The sequence below is a fragment of the Salmo salar genome, chromosome 22, assembly GCF_965601325.2.
Source record: "Salmo salar chromosome 22, fSalSal1, whole genome shotgun sequence".
In the NCBI taxonomy this organism is placed as follows: domain Eukaryota; kingdom Metazoa; phylum Chordata; class Actinopteri; order Salmoniformes; family Salmonidae; genus Salmo; species Salmo salar.
In genome coordinates, this window is record NC_138312.1 from 35,552,330 (window position 1) to 35,571,823 (window position 19,494).

General features: G+C 42.1%; 2 protein-coding genes across 6 annotated transcripts in view; one reads left to right on the plus strand and one right to left on the minus strand.

Moving 5' to 3' along the window:
* LOC106583288 (SPRY domain-containing protein 3) overlaps positions 1-13,526 on the minus strand; it is a 96,920-nt gene extending 83,394 nt beyond the window's left edge. For all 5 annotated transcript variants that reach the window (XM_045705076.2, XM_014167269.3, XM_045705075.2 and 2 more), the window contains exons 1-3: positions 13,403-13,526; positions 12,664-12,789; positions 10,559-10,634 (exon numbers count right to left, since the gene is read on the minus strand). In XM_045705076.2, coding sequence (XP_045561032.2) covers positions 10,559-10,634; positions 12,664-12,679 — 92 coding nt within the window. In that variant the 5' untranslated portion in view covers positions 12,680-12,789; positions 13,403-13,526. The remainder of the gene's footprint in view (positions 1-10,558; positions 10,635-12,663; positions 12,790-13,402) is intronic.
* Positions 13,527-14,987: 1,461 nt separating this feature from the next.
* Positions 14,988-18,092, plus strand: LOC106583289 (insulin-like growth factor-binding protein 6). The gene is made up of 4 exons (XM_014167271.3): positions 14,988-15,520; positions 16,358-16,392; positions 16,536-16,658; positions 16,909-18,092. Exons 1-4 carry the CDS (start codon positions 15,178-15,180, stop codon positions 17,020-17,022), a joined length of 615 nt encoding a protein of 204 aa, XP_014022746.1. The 5' UTR covers positions 14,988-15,177; the 3' UTR covers positions 17,023-18,092.
* Positions 18,093-19,494: the final 1,402 nt, after the last annotated feature.

Here is a 19,494-nt window from a genome sequence, read left to right on the forward strand (position 1 = left end):
CGAAGAACAGCACATTTTTTTTATAGTAAATCTGAGTTTGGTGAGTACCAAACTTGGTGGGTGTCAAAATAGCTAACCTGTGATGGCCGGGCTATCTACTCAGAATATTGCAAAATGTGCTTTCACCAAAAAGCTATTTTAAAATAGGACACCGCGATTGCATAAAGGAGTTCTGTATCTATAATTCTTAAAATTATTGTAATGTTTTTTGTGAACGTTTATTGTGAGTACTTTAGTAAATTCACCGGAAGTGTTCGGTGGGAATGCTAGTTCTGAACGTCACATGCTAATGTAAAAAGCTGGTTTTTGATATAAATATGAACTTGATTGAACAAAACATGCATGTATTGTATAACATAATGTCCTAGGAGTGTCATCTGATGAAGATCATCAAAGGTTAGTGCTGCATTTAGCTGTGGTTTTGGTTTTTGTGACATTATATGCTAGCTTGAAAAATGGGTGTCTGATTATTTCTGGCTGGGTACTCTGCTGACATAATCTAATGTTTTGCTTTCGTTGTAAAGCCTTTTTGAAATCGGACAGTGTGGTTAGATAAAGGAGAGTCTTGTCTTTAAAATGGTGTAAAATAGTCATATGTTTGAAAAATTGAAGTTTTCGGATTTTCGAGGAGTTTGTATTTCGCGCCACGCTCTATCATTGGATATTGGAACGGTGTTCCGCTAGCGGAACGTCTAGATGTAAGAAGTTAACAGTCAATTACCGTGAGACCGACAGATATTTACTTGACAATCACCTGCTGACGAAATTTTGTGACTGCCACAGCCCTAGACGTGATGCTTGGCATTCAGGCCAAAGAGTTCAATCTTGGTTTCATCAGACCAGATAATCTTTTTTCTTATGATCAGTCCTTTAGGTGCTTTTTGGCAAACTCAAAGAAGGCTGTCATGTGCCTTTTACTGAGGAGTGGCTTCCGTCTGGCCACTCTACCATAAAGGCCTGATTGGTGGAGTGCTGCAGAGATGGTTGTCCTTCTGGAAGATTCTCCCATCTCCAAAGAGGAACTCTGGAGCTATGTCAGAGTGACCTTTGGGTTCTTGGTCATCTACCTGACCAAGGCCCTTCTCCACCGATTGCTCAGTTAGCAAAGGGTCTGAATACTTATGTAAATGTGTAACCTTTATTTAACTAGGCAAGTCAGTTAAGAACAAATTCTTATTAACAATGACGGCCTACACTGGCCAAATCCGGATGACCCTGGGCCAATTGTGCGCCGCCCTATGGGTCTCCCAATCACGGCTGGTTGTGATACAGCCTGGAATCGAACCAGGATGTCTGTAGTGACGCCTCAAGCACTGAGATGCAGTGCCTTAGACCGCTGCGCCACTCTGGAGTGTATTTATGTTTTTTATTTTTAATACATTTGCAAACATTTCTAAAAACCTGCTTTACCTTTGTCATAGTTTTTTTTTAATCAATTTTAGAATAAGGCTATAACATAACCTGAAACTATATCTGAAAACATCACAGACCACTTCAACCATAACATGACCATAAAGGCATTAGCAATTCATCGTAACATGCTGAGGGGAAAAAATTTCCTCATTCACGATTCCCTGTGGGTGTGTCAGTCAGACAGATGCTCACGAGCACCTGCGACTACACACTTTCCTACCGAGGGCGATTAATTATGACATCATCCCTGGGGGGCGGCTCTAAGAGTGGATGGAGTGCAATCAGAGCACTGACGGATCCAGAGCGCTGAAAAGGGGAAACCATTAAGTCCTTCCCCATGACCTCACTAGCACAGTCCCCAGAGTGTGAGAGAGAATATGCAGCAGTATGTCTCAATGTTGTGTCATTGTACCATGTTCTGAATCCCATTCGGAGCTCCCTAAATCCTCAGTTAGACTGATGTGGGCTATGTCCCAAATGGCACCTATGGGGCCGTGGTCACAAGTAGTGCCCCTTTAAAGGGAATAGGGTGCCATTTGGGATGTAAAAGACACTTCAACTGAGATGTACACAGGTGAGCTGGAGATTTGCCCACTGCTAAATGGTCTTAACCTCAAAAATCAAAAGCTTTGATACAAAAAACAAGAACCACGAATTAGGTTAAACTTGCAGTTACATGATTTATTAATAAAATGAGTGGTTTGGCAATGATCGTCTTGAAAACATGGGAATATTTCAGTGGGTGTGTAAAAAAAAAAAAAATGAATTACATGGCTTCAGTCCTCTGTTTCCATACACAAGGCTCTGTTTTATTCACTTTTAAAAGGATAGGAAGCAATGTTTTACTCAAAGTAACACAGTGTGGTCAAAGACTTAGTTGTAGTCACAATGTGGTTACCTATAACTACAAACATAGTTATGTTTTAGAGTTTTTACATATTTATTAACTTATTTCCAGATATCTTCAGAACTACCCACAATGCACTATTTCTCAACATCATAGTGCTACCTAGTTAGTTCCAGCTGGCTAACGTTAGCTACTAGCCATGCTGGCATGTAATTACATTCCTAACCAAGTGTTGGCGCTTGTGAGCTACTATGTACATCCACAAAGAAGATACCATATAAATACATGCAGAAAACTGCATCTCCTCTTCTCCTGTGTGTTTGGTAGTGGTAGTCGATCGAGCGTTGTATTAGTTTTCCGTGGTTCAGAGCTAGTGCGGTAATATCCACATAGTGCAGTAATACCCACAATGACAGGGTTACAACTCATTTGTGGCCCAAAAACGAGACGATAGCTTCAAAGTGGGACGGGTTTGTCCGATTGAAAATAATGGATTGAAGTATGAGATCCGTGCGCACATCTACTGTACGCGATGCTCATTTCACCCCGGAGGCCTTTGATTGCTTAGTATAGCCAGTGGAAGGCAGGATTTGGAATGACATTATGACTGAAACCAGGTGCTGTGTCAAGCGTTAATGTGAAACCTACAACCGCTATTCCCTACCGACCTACTGGTACATCGCAGGTGTCAGCAGTGATGGAGATAAATTGGGTAAATTCAAATGTGGATTTACCTCAAGATATATCGCTATTGGATTAACTGACTCTCCTTCGGCCGGTGAAATGGCCTTTCACTCTGAAGGCCTCTCCCTCGCACTTCTTGGACTTTGGTATCTAACTCAGCCGTCAATCGGTATGTCTCCGCTCTCTCTACTTTATATCTGCTGGATTTTTTGGTTGTGTTCTGTCGGTTCCTCACTGTGCTATACTAGTTGTTCTCTCGCTTACTACTTAGCTATGTCAACCGTGGTGGTTGGCTAGCTAGGCTAGTTTTCTGACTAAGAGTTATGCATTTCCAAAACCTTGATTTACTTTAATGTAGCTGTAAGCTAGGTGTTGATAGCAACACTGACTCATGCAGTGCTAACGTAACGTTAGCAGGCTGGTAGGTCTAACGTTAGCAGGCTAGTAACCTTGCAAGCTGATTTGTAACTATACATTAAAAAAGGTATAGGTTTAATTTGAAGTTATACATTTGAAGTTATTTCTGTTGGAGGTTACATTATAGGGAATCAACTGGATTGCAGGGTCCTCCATATTACGTCACACCCCACAAATGTTTTTCCGGTATGACTTCGGCATTCTGATAAATTTGATGTAATAACTAAAAAAATTCAAAAGTGAGGTGTAACTTTGCTTTGGGACTTTTTTTATGCATATTCTAATGCAAATATATATATATTACATGTGGTTATGTTTATGCTACCTACCCTTTAAGGTCTTCATTCCTGAAAAGAGGGATATGATTTAGAGGTCGACCGATTATGATTTTTCGATACCGATTATTGGGGGACCAAAACCCCCGATACCGATTAATCGGCCGATTAAAAAAAAAAAAAGTTGTAATAATGACAATTACAACAATGCTGAATGAACACTTATTTTAACTTAATATAATACATCAATAAAATCCATTTAGCCTCAAATAAATAATGAAACATGTTCAATTTGGTTGAAACATGTTCAATTTGGTTTAAATAATGCAAAAACAAAGTGTTTGGAGAAGAAAGTAAAAGTGCAATATGTGCCATGTAAGAAAGCTAACGTTTAAGTGCCTTGCTCAGAACATGGGAACATATGAAAGCTGGTGGTTCCTTTTAACATGAGTCATCAATATTCCCAGGTAAGAAGTTTTAGGTTGTAGTTACTATAGGAATTATAGGACTATTTCTCTCTATACGATTTGTATGTCATATACCTTTAACTATTGGATGTTCTTATAGGCACTTTAGTATGGCCAGTGTAACAGTATAGCTTCCGTCCCTCTCCTCGCTCCTACCTGGGCTCGAACCAGGAACACATCGACAACAGCCACCCTCGAAGCAGCGTTACCCATGTAGAGCAAGGGGAACAACTACTCCAAGTCTCAGAGCGAGTGAAGTTTGAAACGCTATTAGCGTGCACCCGCTAACTAGCTAGCCATTTCACATCGGTTACACCAGCCTAATCTTGGGAGTTGACAGGCTTGAAGTCATGAACAGCGCAATGCATTGCGAAGAACTGCTGGCAAAACGCACGAAAGTGCTGTTTGAATGAATGCTTACGAGCCTGCTGGTGCCTACCACCGCTCAGTCAGACTGCTCTAACAAATCAAATCACTTAATTATAACATAATAAACACACAGAAATACGAGCCTTAAGTCATTAATATGGTCGAATCCGGAAACTATCATCTCGAAAACAAAACGTTTTTTTCTTTCAGTGAAATACGGAACCGGTCCGTATTTTATCTAACGGGTGGCATCCCTAAGTCTAAATATTCCTGTTACATTGCACAACCTTCAATGGTATGTCATAATTATGTACAATTCTGGCAAATTAGTTCGCAATGAGCCAGGCAACGAACGCAAGAGCAGTGACACAATTTCATGTTAGCAGGCAATATTAACTAAATATGCAGGTTTAAAAATATATACTTGTGTATTGATTTTAAAGAAAGGCATTGATGTTTATGGTTAGGTACATTGGTGCAACGACAGTGCTTTTTTAGCAAATGTGCTTGTTAAATCATCACCCGTTTGTCGAAGTAGGCTGTGATTCGATGAGAAATTAACAGGCACCGCATCGATTATATGCAACGCAGGACACGTTAGATAAACTAGTAATATCATCAACCATGTGTAGTAAACTAGTGATTATGTTAAGATTGATATTTTTTTATAAGATAAGTTTAATGCTAGCTAGCAACTTACCTTGGCTTCTTGCTGCCCTCGTGTAACAGGTAGTCAGCCTGCCATGCAGGCTCCTCGTGGAGTGCAATGTAAGGCAGGTGGTTAGAGTGTTGGACTAGTAACCAGAAGGTTGCAAAAACGAATCCCCGAATCCCCTCTGAACAAGGCAGTTAACCCCCGTTCCTAGGCCATCATTGAAAATAAGAATGTGTTCTTAATCTGACTTGCCTAGTTAAATAAAGGTGTATAACAAAAAATAGTAAAAAATAATAATAATAATTAATAAAATAAAAATCGGCGGCCAAAAATACCAATTACCGATTGTTATGAAAACTTGAAATGTGCCCTAATTAATCGGCCATTCCGATTAATCGGTAGACCTCTAATATGATTTTCCTTCCATGAAAGTTAAAGCAGGCGCGGGCGTTCAGTCAGACACACATTATCTCTGCCCAATCAGTCCTCCAATGTCATACTGTACATCCCAAATAGCATGCCGTTACCATATATAGTGCACTACTATTGACCAGAGCCCTATAGGCCCTGGTCAAAAGTAGTACACTTTAAAGGGAATAGGGACAGGTGCCATTTTGGACTAACAGACACAAGCAGGACTCCCTCACAAATCACTCTACCTCCATAAACACTCACTGCCCTGGCATAGCATACAGGAAGCCAACACTACATACCAGAACCCGACCTTTCCCTATCCCAAAACGTACAGCCAAGTCCTCCTTTCCTGAGCTTTCCCAAAACCCAGGATGATTTTTAACGAGCCTGCTGCCTTTATGATTTAGCCTGGAGGCACTCTTATTAAAAAAGGTACTGGTGAATAACTGGGAAGTTATCTTACACACTGAATTATTTTACACTGGAAAAACTACCATGTTTGATCCATTTGTCAGATCATTTGTTAAAAAAGAAAGGATCCAAAAATAACACGGTTTGATTTGGTCTGCAAACTATTTTTAATCAAATGTGTCAGCTAAATTTAGCAACTGTGCAGTTCTCTGAGCGTAGACAGCAGTTAATCTACAGGGTGTGACTGGCGATGGGCTCAGATTTACTATGCTCGACTTGAACTGTCAAAACACTAGCCTATACTACAGCAGGGAACAGTTTGAGAACAGGGTAAAACAGTGTGGGAACACATGAGAGGCATATTTTGGACTTGAGTCACATGACTTGAAATGGTATGGCCATGTTTTATAACGTTACATCACAGAGTCTGGGGATTACTCTACACGCAGCTAGAGACAGTAGCCGCAACATCGGTCCTTGCAACAAAAAAAACGTGAAAGAAATTTGCTAGTGAAAATGCACTCTGCCGTCTGGTTGGACCAGCAAACAGTCAAATCAACACAGGTCAGGTGAGCTAGCGTACATCTATAGAAGAATCGGATGCAGTGCAAACTTTAAATTGTAGGGAGAGAGGATTGCCATAAATATGCAGCTCCAAAAATTGTTTCGTAATCAAACATTAACTGTTTGCAAGCTCACCAGCAATGGAGCGTCAAGCAACCATTATTAGCATATGCCTGCTGGTCTTTAGGTAAAAATCCACCTTTCCAGAAACAAGTCTCTCACTGTTGCTGCTTGCTATAGACCACCCTCTGCACCCAGCTGTGCCCTGGACACCATATGTGAATTGATTGCCCCCCATCTATCTTCAGAGCTCGTGCTGCTAGGTGACCTAAACTGTGACATGCTTAACACCCCGGCCATCCTACAATCTAAGCTTGATGCCCTCAACTTCACACAAATTATTAATAAACCCACCAGGTACAACCCCAAATCTGTAAACACGGGCACCCTCATAGATATCATCCTAACCAACTTGCCCTCCAAATACACATCTGCTGTTTTCAACCAAGATCTCAGCGATCACTACCTCATTGCCTGCATCCGTAATGGGTCTGCGGTCAAACGACCACCCCTCATCACTGTCAAACGCTCCCTAAAACACTTCAGCGAGAAGGCCTTTCTAATCAACCTGGCCCGGGTATCCTGGAAGGATATTGACCTCATCCCGTCAGTAGAGGATGCCTGGTTATTCATTAAAAGTGCCTTCCTCACCATCGTAAATAAGCAAGCCCCATTCTAAAAAATGTAGAACTAGGAACATATATAGCCCTTGGTTCTTTCCAGATCTGACTGCCCTTGACCAGCACAAAAACATTCTGTGGCGTTCTGCATTAGCATCGAATAGCCCCCGTGATATGAAACTTTCAGGGAAGTTAGGAACAAATATACACAGGTAGTTAGGAAAGCTAAGGCTAGCTTTTTCAAGCACAAATTTGCATCCTGTAGCACAAACTGAAAAAGGTTCAGGGACACTGTAAAGTCCATGGAGAATAAGAGCACCTCCTCCCAGCTGCCCACTGCACTGAGGCTAGGAAGCACTGTCGCCACTGATAAATCCACTATAATTGAGAATTTCAATAAGCCTTATTTCTACGGCTGTCCATGCTTTCCACCTGGCTATCCCTACCCCGATCAACAGCCCTCCACCTTCCACAGCAACTCGCCCAAGCCTCCCCGATTTCTCCTTCAACCAAATCCAGATAGCTGATGTTCTGAAAGAGCTGCAAAATCTGGACCCCTACAACTCAGCCGGGCAAGACAATCTGGACCCTCTCTTTCTAAAATTATCTGCCGAAATTGTTGCAACCCCTATTACTAGCCTGTTCAACCTCTCTTTCGTATCGTCTGAGATCCCCAAAGATTGGAAAGCTGCCGCGGTCATCCCCCTCTTCAAAGGGGGAGATAGTCTAGACCCAAACTGCTACAGACCTATATCTATCCTACACTGCCTTTCTAAGGTCTTCGAAAGCCAAGTTAACAAACAGATTACCGACCATTTAGAATCCCACCGTACCTTCTCCGCTATGCAATCTGGTTTCCGGTGATGCAGACACCGCTATGCTTGAAAATATTGAGAGTGGTACTCAGTAATGTGTTGCTTTGGATTTGCCCCAAATCACATCAACATTCTCCCTTGGATACCCTAGACCCACTCCAATTCGCATACCGCCCCAACAGATCTTTTTATTTTTTATTTAACTAGGCAAGTCAGTTAAGAACAAATTCTTATTTACAATAACGGCCTAGGAACAGTGGATTAACTGCCTTGTTTGGGGCAGAATGACAGATTTTTACCTTGTCAGCTTTGGGATTTGATCTAGCAACCTTTCGGTTACTGGCCCAACACTCAAACCACTAGGCTACCTGCCGCCCCATATGAAGCAATTTCAATCGTACTCCACACCGCCCTTTCCCACCTGGACAAAAGGGACACCTATGTGAGAATGCTTTTCATTGACTACAGCTCAGCATTCAACACCATAGTGCCCATGAAGATCATCACTACGCTAAGGACTCTGGGACTAAACACCTCCCTCTGCAACTGGATCCTGGACTTCCTGATGGGCTGCCCACAAGTGGTAAGGGTAGGCAACAACACGTCTGCACACTGATCCTCAACACTGGGGCACCTCAGGGGTGTGTACTTAGTCCCCTCCTGTACTCCCTGTTCACCCACGACTGCATGACCAAACACGACTCCAACACCATCATTAAGTTTGCTGACGACACAACAGTGGTAGGCCTGATCCCCGACAACGATGAGACAGCTTATAGGAAGGTCAGAGAACTGGCAGTGTGGTGCCAGGACAACAACCTCTCCCTCAATGTGAGCAAGACAAAGGAGATGATCGTGGAAAAGGTGGGCCGAACAGACCCCCATTAACATCGACGGGGCTGTAGGGGAGCGGGTCGAGGGTTTCTAGTTCCTTGGTGTCCACGTCACCAACGAACCAGCATGGTCCAAACACACCAAGACAGTCGTGAAGAGGGCACGACAAAACCTTTTCCCCCCCCAGGAGACTGAAAAGATTTGGCATGGGCCCCCAGATCTTAAAAAGGTTCTACAGCTGCACCATCAAGAGCATCCTGACTGGTTGCATCACGGCCTGGTATGGCAACTGCTTGGCATCTGACCGTAAGGCGCTACAGAGGGTAGTGTGAACAGCCCAGTACATCACTGGGGCCAAGCTTCCTGCCATCCAGGACCTATATAATAGGCGGTGTCAGAGGAAAGCCCATAAAGTTGTCAGAGACTCCAGTCACCCAAGTTATAGACTGTTTTCTCTGCTACCGCTCGGCAAGGGGTACCAGAGCGCCAAGTCTAGGACCAAAAGGCTCCTCAACAGCTTCTACCCCCAAGCCATTAAACTTCTGAACAATTCATAAAAATCGCCACCGGACAATTTACATTGACCCCCCTTGTACACTGCTGCTACTCGCTGTTTGTTTGTTACCTATGCATAGTCACATCGCCCACACCTAAACGTATAGATTACCTCAACTAGCCGGTGTTGAACCAGACGTCACGAATGGTTAATAAATCTACAAAACTAAAGACTACAAAGGAACATTCAGTCTGCAGCTGTTTAAGTACTTTAGTCTGGTAAATGTGACCGAGAACCACCGGGTGGTACTCTGAAAATCCATTCTGGAGAACATTTCCCTATCAAACGACCATTGGTACGTCTGACGTGTCCATTTTTACCGACACTTCCAGAACAAAGGGAAAAAGCTACAACTACGAAATACTTTGATCTCTGGTGGACAAACAAGAGACTTTCTGTCGACTGACTCTCCAGCAGATGGACCAGCAATTTCAACAGAGAGACAACAAAGGTATACACTCGTAAATATGTACATTGCAATTCCTTTCGAATGAGTGGCTGTTCATGTGCAAAGTATTACCATTTCCATGAGCCTAGTTATCAGCTGTGTGTACGATAGTGGAGTCCTTTGTCTTTTCTCCCACTCTTTCTTACCTGCCTCTCCCTTTTCATTTGGTGTAACAAGCCGTTATATCGGTTTAGTCCACTAGGGACTTTTCATTGTATCATGTTAGTAACCAATGTATAACCTGTGTGTGTTTGTGTACTTCTGTGTGATTATTTAGCTAGTTAGTAAATAAATAGTTAATCCAATTGCTTCACTACTCAACTGAGGGACCTTACAGAGAATTGTATGTGTGGGGGTAGAGAGATTAGGTAGTCATTCAAAAATCATGTTAAACACTATTATTGGACAGTCCATGCAACTTATTATGTGACTCGTTAAGCACATTTTTACTCCTGAACTTATTTAGTCTTGCCATAACAAAGGGGTCGAATACTTATTGACCAGACATTTTAGCTTTTCATTTTTGATTAATTTGTAAAAATGTCAAAAAACATAATTCCACTCATTATGGGGTACTGTGCTAGTGATTAAAAAAAATCTTAATTTAATCCATTTTAAATTCAGGCTGTAACACAACAAAATGTGGAAAAAGTCAAGGACTGTGAATACTTCCTGAAGGCACTGTTACTAACTCTGTATTGAATCCTACCTCAAAGTAGCAGTTTCCTTTGGATAACGGCCTTGGAGCCACGTAGCAGCCAACATCATCAGAGTTGCCTTGGTAACTGTAACAGAATTTTAGAAATGTGTTTACATTAATCGTATCGCATTTGCAAATGTACTCAACAAACATACAAGCATATGCTACACAACATACAGTTGTTCTTTAACTTGTCAAATTAGGCACATACTTCTCTGCTCCTCTACCCTGCAACTCTTCCCCGGGAACAAGAGACGTGTTTTCTGTCAATATACCTGGTAAAATAATGGTTAAGGGGGCTAAAATATAAAAACCGTTTTTGGTATTCTGTGATTCTGTGATTTATTTTTCCTGGTTTGGGATTGTTTTGGTTTTTATTCTTAATATTACAATTATTCATAGAGACACAACGAAAATGAATGTTCTGAGTCCATGACAAATCAGAAGACCATTGTTGATTTTAGTGTAATTCCTCTTTAATTGCACATCTAGCAAGAGAGTAATGTGTCGGTCTAGAGATGTTTCTGCTGTTAGGCCTGCTACTGCAACTCGTCATGGCAGAGTTAGCAAAACAATGGCCACCCAATTGATACAAATAATTGTGATATAGTTATGTCAGTTAAGCCTACTTGGCCGTTAACATTTAACTTAGAAGGTTTTTGGGGAAAATCTTTCTGTATACCCATAAGACGGTTATAATTAGTATCGCTAACTGGCTACATACATAGTGAAAGACAAACGTGCGCACAGACAGACGGACAATTGCTGGAAATTAATTGGCAGATATTGTGTTACGTTTGGCTTTTTAAGCCAATAGTGGCTAACCAAGAGTGGGATAATGACAATGTGGCTTTGATTGTATAGTAGCCTATGACAGTTTGCGATGGAATACATGAAAAATTGCATGTACTTTCAGAATTGATTGGTGAGCTACTCATAGCTTGGCTGCGAGCTACTGGTAGCTAGCAATCTACCTGTTGGAGACCCCTGGTCTAAAGCAATCAATCCTGGTCCCAGTACAAACTAATCTCGCCCACCAGCCGGCTCTCTTTCTTTAGAGATGTCTGGCTTCCGAGCTCCTCAGGACGGGACTTTTTTATTTTATTTGAAGGGGGTGGATCAGCTTTAATATTGCGGATAGATTGTTTCTTCCATCAATGTAATTGTCTGCATCTGGACTTGACTGGAAGTCTATGGCAGAAGCAGATGAAACAATCGCTTGTTTTAATTGGCTAATCTCTCAGTCCATCACCATCTAGCCCAACCCTTAGAACAATAGAATCACCATGTGGATTTCACCTTGTGGATTTCAAAGCACGAGCAGTGCTAGTAGGTGATTCGTTTTGCATGGCCCGGTGCCCCAGGTGGCATGGTTTGCTCATTATCAACCATTCCATTGGTCCTAAGGAGAAATCTCCACCCAGCCGGGGAACCGGGCCATGCAAGGCTCCCGAGTGGTGCAGCGGTCTTAGGCACGGCATCTCAGTGCAAGAGGCGTCACTATAGTCCCTGGTTCGATTCCAGGCTGTATCACATCTGGCCGTGATTGGGAGTCCCATAGGGCAGAGCACAATTGGCCCAGCGTCGTCCGCGTTTGGCTGGGGTAGGCCGTCATTGTAAATAAGAATTTGTTCTTAACTGACTTGCCTAGTTAAATAAAGGTGAAATAAAATGTAAAAACATAAAAACTCACGAAGGGTTTGAATAAATTGTGTTACTACTCAGCTGCAACAAAAGCCTGCACTCACAACGGGCTTGTTTGACATGACTGCAATAATCACCTTGCATAATAACTAATTATTATTATTATTTGTAGATCAGTCAGTCAGTCACAATTTACCCAGAATGCATCACATATTTCACGTTCTTGACCAGTTGGGTCCCCAGGACCAGGAATTTGAGTAAATTGTCCATTTGGGTAAATTGTAACTGTCTGAATAATCGGACTGTTCCTTCTCTTTACATTCCTTACTCAGAACCAGAATTGAGGAACACTGGGCTGGCTAAAGTGTCATTATCTCTCATGCTTCATACTATACTTCACCAAGCAGCATTCCGGGTATGTGTAAATGTACTTGGCGAATAAAAATAATTCTGACAGTTTTCATACCCACCTGAGCACTTCTCCATCCCTCATCATCCTCTTGAACCGCTCGCGGTACCGCACGGCCCGCACCTCCCGTATCCTCCGCCTCCAGTTCATAAAGCGGTAATGGAGGTTGATTTCGTCCATCGTTTACCTGAGGACAGAGACATGAACCATGAGGTGCTTTTCCCTTACGCTCATATCATTTTTTTACAGAGACCGCTTCATATAAATAGCAGGCTCCACGCACGGATTATGGACTCAGGGGTGGCCGGTGTGTTGCGCCGGCATTGTTTGGTTCAGTTGGATCAAAATCAAACTGAAAATTAAATGCCCGGCAAAAGTAGCAAGCTTGGGTGAGGGCGTCTAATAATAACACATTTCATGTACGGTTTAATACCTACTTAATACACTAGCTGGCTATATACCTACCAATGCATGACACATAGCTAAATTAACTAGCTACAGTTGCCAACTGCATAGCTAACGTTTTAACAGCAGGGCTGTATTCATTCCGCCGATTCTGTTGCAAAACGTTTCTTAAATGGAACGCAACGGGGAGGGACTTACCGAAACGTTTTGCAACTGTTTGGAATAATAATTACGCCACAGGGAAATAGCTAGCTGGCTGGCTAGGTTGCTAGCTATCCACATCAAGCACTTAACAACTTCACACACAGGAAGAACATAGTTCCGTACGTAGCATATCGCCTCACACGTCCGGGAACATTATATTTTTTTATAAAACACACAAAAAAGTTGCCCACCTTGTCTTTAGACTACTATCTTTCAAGTGGCCGCATTCGTTGTTGTTTACAATTTCCAGTACGTCGAGCTCCATCAAAACAAATTCCGCAGAGTTCAAATGGCGCCTTCTAATGACATCATGATACATTTACGTTCTAGAAAAAATGTACGGTCCCGGGTAAACTTCGAGCTCTTGCGTCAGCAATCTAAATAAACTACTCTTTATTGTAGCTGTTATATTAATATTATGGGTAGACTATATGACAGGGGAAATAATATTTCCGTGGTAGTAAGTTCTGATAACATGTAGTGGATATTTTGTTAGTTTACTTTTCAAAGAGCATGATCATCAAAATTGACTTGGCTCTTGACAGTGAACATTTGTATTAGCCTATAATGTGTGTGGTATGGAGGATGAGTGAGAGAGAGAATTTAAGGTGACAGTAAAAATAATAAATGACTAATTATGGGTTGGAGGCGTGTGTAAGGAGAAATTCAGAGTTGTGTGGGGGGTACTTCTAGTTAGGTGTGGAAAGGGGGGGTTTCCATAGGTAAAATCATCCATAGATTCTGGCACATTGCTTGGAACATTTTCGGTTGTGAAATGTGTGAACAAAATAGCGTTCGTATCGTGGACTGCCAGCAAATTGTCCTTGACTTTACATATTTGTTGCCAGATTGGCTTTAGCATCAAACAGCATTCTTTTAAAAAACATTTATTTTTTTAAATAAGTCATTTTTTAGAGGTGGTCTTCCCACTCAAAGTCATTCACTAGTCCATTATCGTGACACACACAGAGGAATGCGTTTCCTGTGATGGAAGAATTAATCATGTGGGCGACCATGCCAGCGTAGGCTTTCTGGTACTTTGAAGGATATCATCAATTTTATACCCCAAAATTGACATTATAGGTCATTAACTAATCACAGACCTCCATTAGGATTGCACATTCAGCAAATCACCAGCAGAAGGAGTTCCTTTTGAATCAATTTCCATTCACTGTTGGTGGTGATCATACTTTTAGAATTAGCAGAGAACACACTCTGGAAGTTTAATGTACTTGTAGAGTATATTGTTCCAACAATATGTCATAAAATGAACAAAATCTAAATCTTTAACATGATTACTGTTGGAAAATGTCCAGACTAATTATCAGGCTTCTTCACCCTACAATAGCCATCAAAGCACAGATTACAAGGGGTATTCTCAGTTTCTATTGGCCTACACAGAAGGTGACACTCAATCCCACAAATAGGTTTTCTATAAAGTAATGTTCTCATTTGTTCTCATTTGAATAAATGGGTCAGTAATGCTTACTTGTAAAACACATACATAAAATGTATTACTGGTGGTAAAACAATCATGCTGAATATGAAACAGGAATAATAGGACATTCATGATGGGGTTAGGTAGGGCTAACCCTATTTCACCAGCTGGCCCTGGTAAAGGAGAGGCGTGTCTGAGACAAGGGGAAGTAGGGGTGTGCTCAGCAATTTGAAAACGAGAGGGGAGACTAATATTTCTCTCTCCCGCTTTCCTTCCCCCACCCTCTCTCTCTCTACCTTTTGGCTCTTTAAAAGCCACTGTCTCTGGTATCTGTCTGCTTCATTATCCTTCTGTCATAGCTAGAGGGGATTCCTATCCACTCTGCCTTGCATCTCCCAACCCACAACTGGAACTGAGCTGAATAAGAACAAACCTCAGACAACAGCCTACCTGGCATTGAAACAAATAGGAACCTCCTGGACTATTACTTACTCGTTGTTGTTGGACAACGTGTATCTTGCGGGAAACATGCTTCTGTACCCTGACCTTCTGGCCCTACTGTTCCTCCAGCTTGCCCTCTCCAGCCCATGGACACTAGCCTCCCGGCTGCCTCCTCTCAGTGGAGGGAATCCCTCCAGTAAGGGCTCCCAGGTGGCCAGGGCCCCCACACAGAGGCAGCAGTCTGGGGAGCTCAGTACCACTGTCCTGGCCCTGGGGGAGCCCTGTGGGGTCTACACTCTGAGCTGTGCACGTGGACTCCGCTGCACCCCACCACTGGGGTCCCCCAGCCCCCTCCAGGCCCTGCTGCAGGGCAGAGGAGTCTGTAGCAACGCCAGTGGGCCCAGCCCTTCTGAGAGGCCCCAGCCCACAGGTAAGCACCTACTACAGCAGAGAGGGAGACACCACTCAGTTACATGTATCTGGTGGGGTGGAGGAGGGGTTATGTAAACTAAAATCAATGGTAAATTTAGCCTCTGCAGACAGTTCACACGACCTAGTTATAGCCTGTATTACTAGGGCCCAGTTTTTCCTGCTCAGGACATGGCCATGACACATCACTGTATATTTTAGATAAATAAAGATGTAGATGTTGTGCTGATGAATTTGTTGTGACAAGACAGGTCCCGATTGTGAGATTGTATTGGACTGTGGAAGTAGAACATTAGTGAATCAGAAGTAAGCTTCAGAGAAGTACAGCTAGGATGTAATGGAGCAAACAATTGACAGTAGTTTACATTGTGGAGGCAGGACCAAGTCTTAGTATGAGGGCTCCAAATTCAGCCATAAGACTTAACATGTATTTAAAATAGATCTGTTCAGACTCCACCAGGAATTAATTTGTTTTGGGTGTGGGAAATTATCTTCACTTAAATAATAAAAATGACATGATGTTAACCTCAAATCAGCAGCAGTTAGTACTTTAACTCTACCACAGGGCTCTCCAACCCTGTTCCTGGAAAGCTACTCTCCTGTACGTTTTCAATCCAACCTCAGTTGTAACTCCGCTAATTCAGGATGGTAGCTCTCCAGGAACAGGGTTGGAGAGCCCTGCTCTACAACCTGTTGTGCCAATCTGTGAACATGATATGCAACTCTAGCTACTGGTTTGTCTATGTTACTGCATTCATCAGATATCTCAGTAATCAATCAGTTACTGTGGTAATGTAATCCATCACTATGCTAAAGCTGCTGTCATATATTTATCCAGCCACACACCCAACACCCAGTGAAGACCTGGAGAAGGTAAAATCCCTTGTATTTACTTACAGATGGATATTAGGAGGATTGTGTTGAGCAATAGAATTGAATGACAATAGAACAAGCATATGTGGTAGTGTTTTTAAAAAAAATAATGAAAACTCTCTTTCTTTCTCTCTTCTCTCTAGGCTCCATGCCGTAGGCTGCTTAACACTGTACTTAAAGGTCTGCAGCCCCTGGTCTTCCAGTCAGACTGTGCTGATATATATATGCCCAACTGTGACAAGCATGGTTTCTTCAGAAAGAAGCAGGTACGTTTATAAGCAAACAGTATTTGTAGCAGAGGTGGTTCACTGAACCATGCTTGCTTGCATGATGAGTATAACATTGCCTAAACAGGAGCTCAGTGGGCTAACTCAATATTGAGTTGTAAGCTGGGCTCAATAGACTATGACTTTGCCTGGTCAGTAACGTGTGTGTGTGTATGTGTGTGTGTAGTTGTGTCCTATACAACAATTCACATCTCAAATATGCTTTATCACTGTGTGTGCCCTCTGGCAGTGTCGGTCGTCTCGGGGCATGCATCGCGGTCACTGCTGGTGTGTGGACAAGAGTGGCATACCAACCCCATCACACACAAGCCCAGAGGGCACCCTGATCTGTGACAACGCATGAAAGGGCACTGTCCAGCCCACCCTATCCTGCAGTCTGGAATGTTGGCCATAGGGTGAGGATCGAGAGGAAGAAAAGTAGAGCAAGATGAGGATAAAAGAGAGGGATAGAGAAGGAGGAAAAGCGATGGATGGAGGAGGAAGCACTTCCCAAAGTGCTATACACTAAATGGCTGATACAAGCCAAAGGATGCGTACCACATGGCACCCTATTCCCTAAGTAGTGCACTATGTAGGGAATAAGGTGCCATTTGGGACAGATACAAATTCACCGACTACATTACTACCTACTAGGGTTGGACTAAATTTGAAGTGAAGGCAGTCAATTCAGGAAGTGATTTAATTTCAAATTCAGACATTTACATATTTTTTTATATAAATAACTTCTACTTTTCAGTTTGAGAAGTCATTTTTTAGATTATTCATTTGTAATTTTAGTTTACTTCCTGGATTGACTGCCTTAAATTGTAATTGAGCCCCACCATGCTACCTACAAGAACAATCCTTCCAATTCCATTTCTCATGGTCATTCTCTTTATCCATCCCTGTTAGTTTGGTCTCACAGCACCCTCTAGTGATGAGTTATGATGCAATGCAGACCAGAAACAGATGATTTAGCAAGTACGTTCGTGAGTGTGGACTAGATGGGTATGGAATTGCTATGCACTTTGTTATCATTTCAAAATCTGTACTCTGTGCTATGACGCAGAGTTGTGAGTTCATTTTAGAATCTAACTCAAAAGTTGGTAGGCCTGTAGTAAACTACATACACAATTCCATTTACCCGCTTTTTTTCCTGGCCTAGTGATGAGGCTTGTCTCTGATGATGTATCCACTGTCTCTCTTATAACTCTGAAGCTATGCTCTTAAATCTGACATTATTCTGACGTTTAAACTCCAGCACTACTAGAGCACCTCCGACCTTTTTACTGACATTGCAGCAGACTAATTTTAATACTATAAGATAGTCTTTTGTAAACATACAGTACCAGTCAAATGTTTGGACACACCTACTCATTCCAGGGTTTTTCTTTATTTTTACTATTTTCTACATTGTAGAATAATATTGAAGACATCAACACTATGAAATAACACATATGGAATCATGTAGTAAAAAAAAAGTGTTAAACAAATCAAAATATATTTGAGATTTGAGATTCTTGATGACAGCTTTGCACACTCTTGGCATTCTCTCAACCAGCTTCATGAAGTAGTTACCTGGAATGCATTTCAATTAACAGGTGTGCCTTGTTAAAAGTTAAATAGTGGAATTTCTTTCCTTCTTAATGCGTTTGTGCCAATCCGTTGTGTTGTGACAAGGTAGGGGTGGTATACAGAAGATTGCCCTATTTGGTAAAAGACTGAGTCCATATTATGACAAGAACAGCTCAAATAAGCAAAGAGAAATGACAGTCGATCATTACTTTAAGACATGAAAGTCAGTTAATCTGGAAAATGTCAAGAACTTTGAAAGTTTCTTCAAGTGCAGTCGCAAAAACCATCAAGCGCTATGATGAAATTGGTTCTCTCAGGATAAATTCATTAGAGTTAACTGCACCTCAGATTGCAGCCCAAATAAATGCTTCACAAGAGTTCAAGTAACAGACACATCCCAAAATCAACTGTTCAGAGGAGACCGCACGAATCAGGACCTCATTGTCGAATTGCTGCAAAGAAACCACTACTGAAGGACACTAATAAGTAAAAAAGACTTGCTTGGGCCAAGAAACACGAGCAGTGGACATTAGACCAGTGAAAATCTGTCCTTTGGTCTGATGAGTCCAAATGTTTTGATTGTTGGTTCCAACCGCCATGTCTTTGTGAGACACAGAGTAAGTGAACGGATGATCTCCGCATGTGTGGTTCCCACCGTGAAGCATGGGGGAAGAGGTGTGATGGTGTGGGGGTGCTTTGCTGGTGACACTGTCTGTGATTTAGAATTCAAGGCACACTTAACCAGCATGGCTACCACAGCATTCTGCAGCAATACGCCATCCCATCTGGTTTATGCTTAGTGGGTCTATCATTTGTTTTCAACAGGACAATGACCCAATACACCCCCAGGCTGTGTAAGGGCTATTTGACCAAGAAGGAGAGTGATGGAGTGCTGCATCAGATGACCTGGCCTCCACCTCAACCCAATTGAGATCGTTTGGGATGAGTTGGACCGCAGAGTGAAGGAAAAGCACCCAACAAGTGCTCAGCATATATGGGAACTCCTTCAAGACTGTTGGAAAAGCATTCCAGGTGAAGCTGGTTGAGAGAATGCCAAGAGTGTGCAAAGCTTTCATCAAGGCAAAGGGTGGCTACTTTCAAGAATCTAAAATCTAAAATATTTTTTTATTTGTTTAACACTTTTTTGGTTACTACATGATTCCATATGTGTTATTTCAAAGTTTTGATGTCTTCGATATTATTCTACAATTTAGAAAATTGTAAAAAAAATTAAGAAAAACCCTTGAACGAGTAAGTGTGT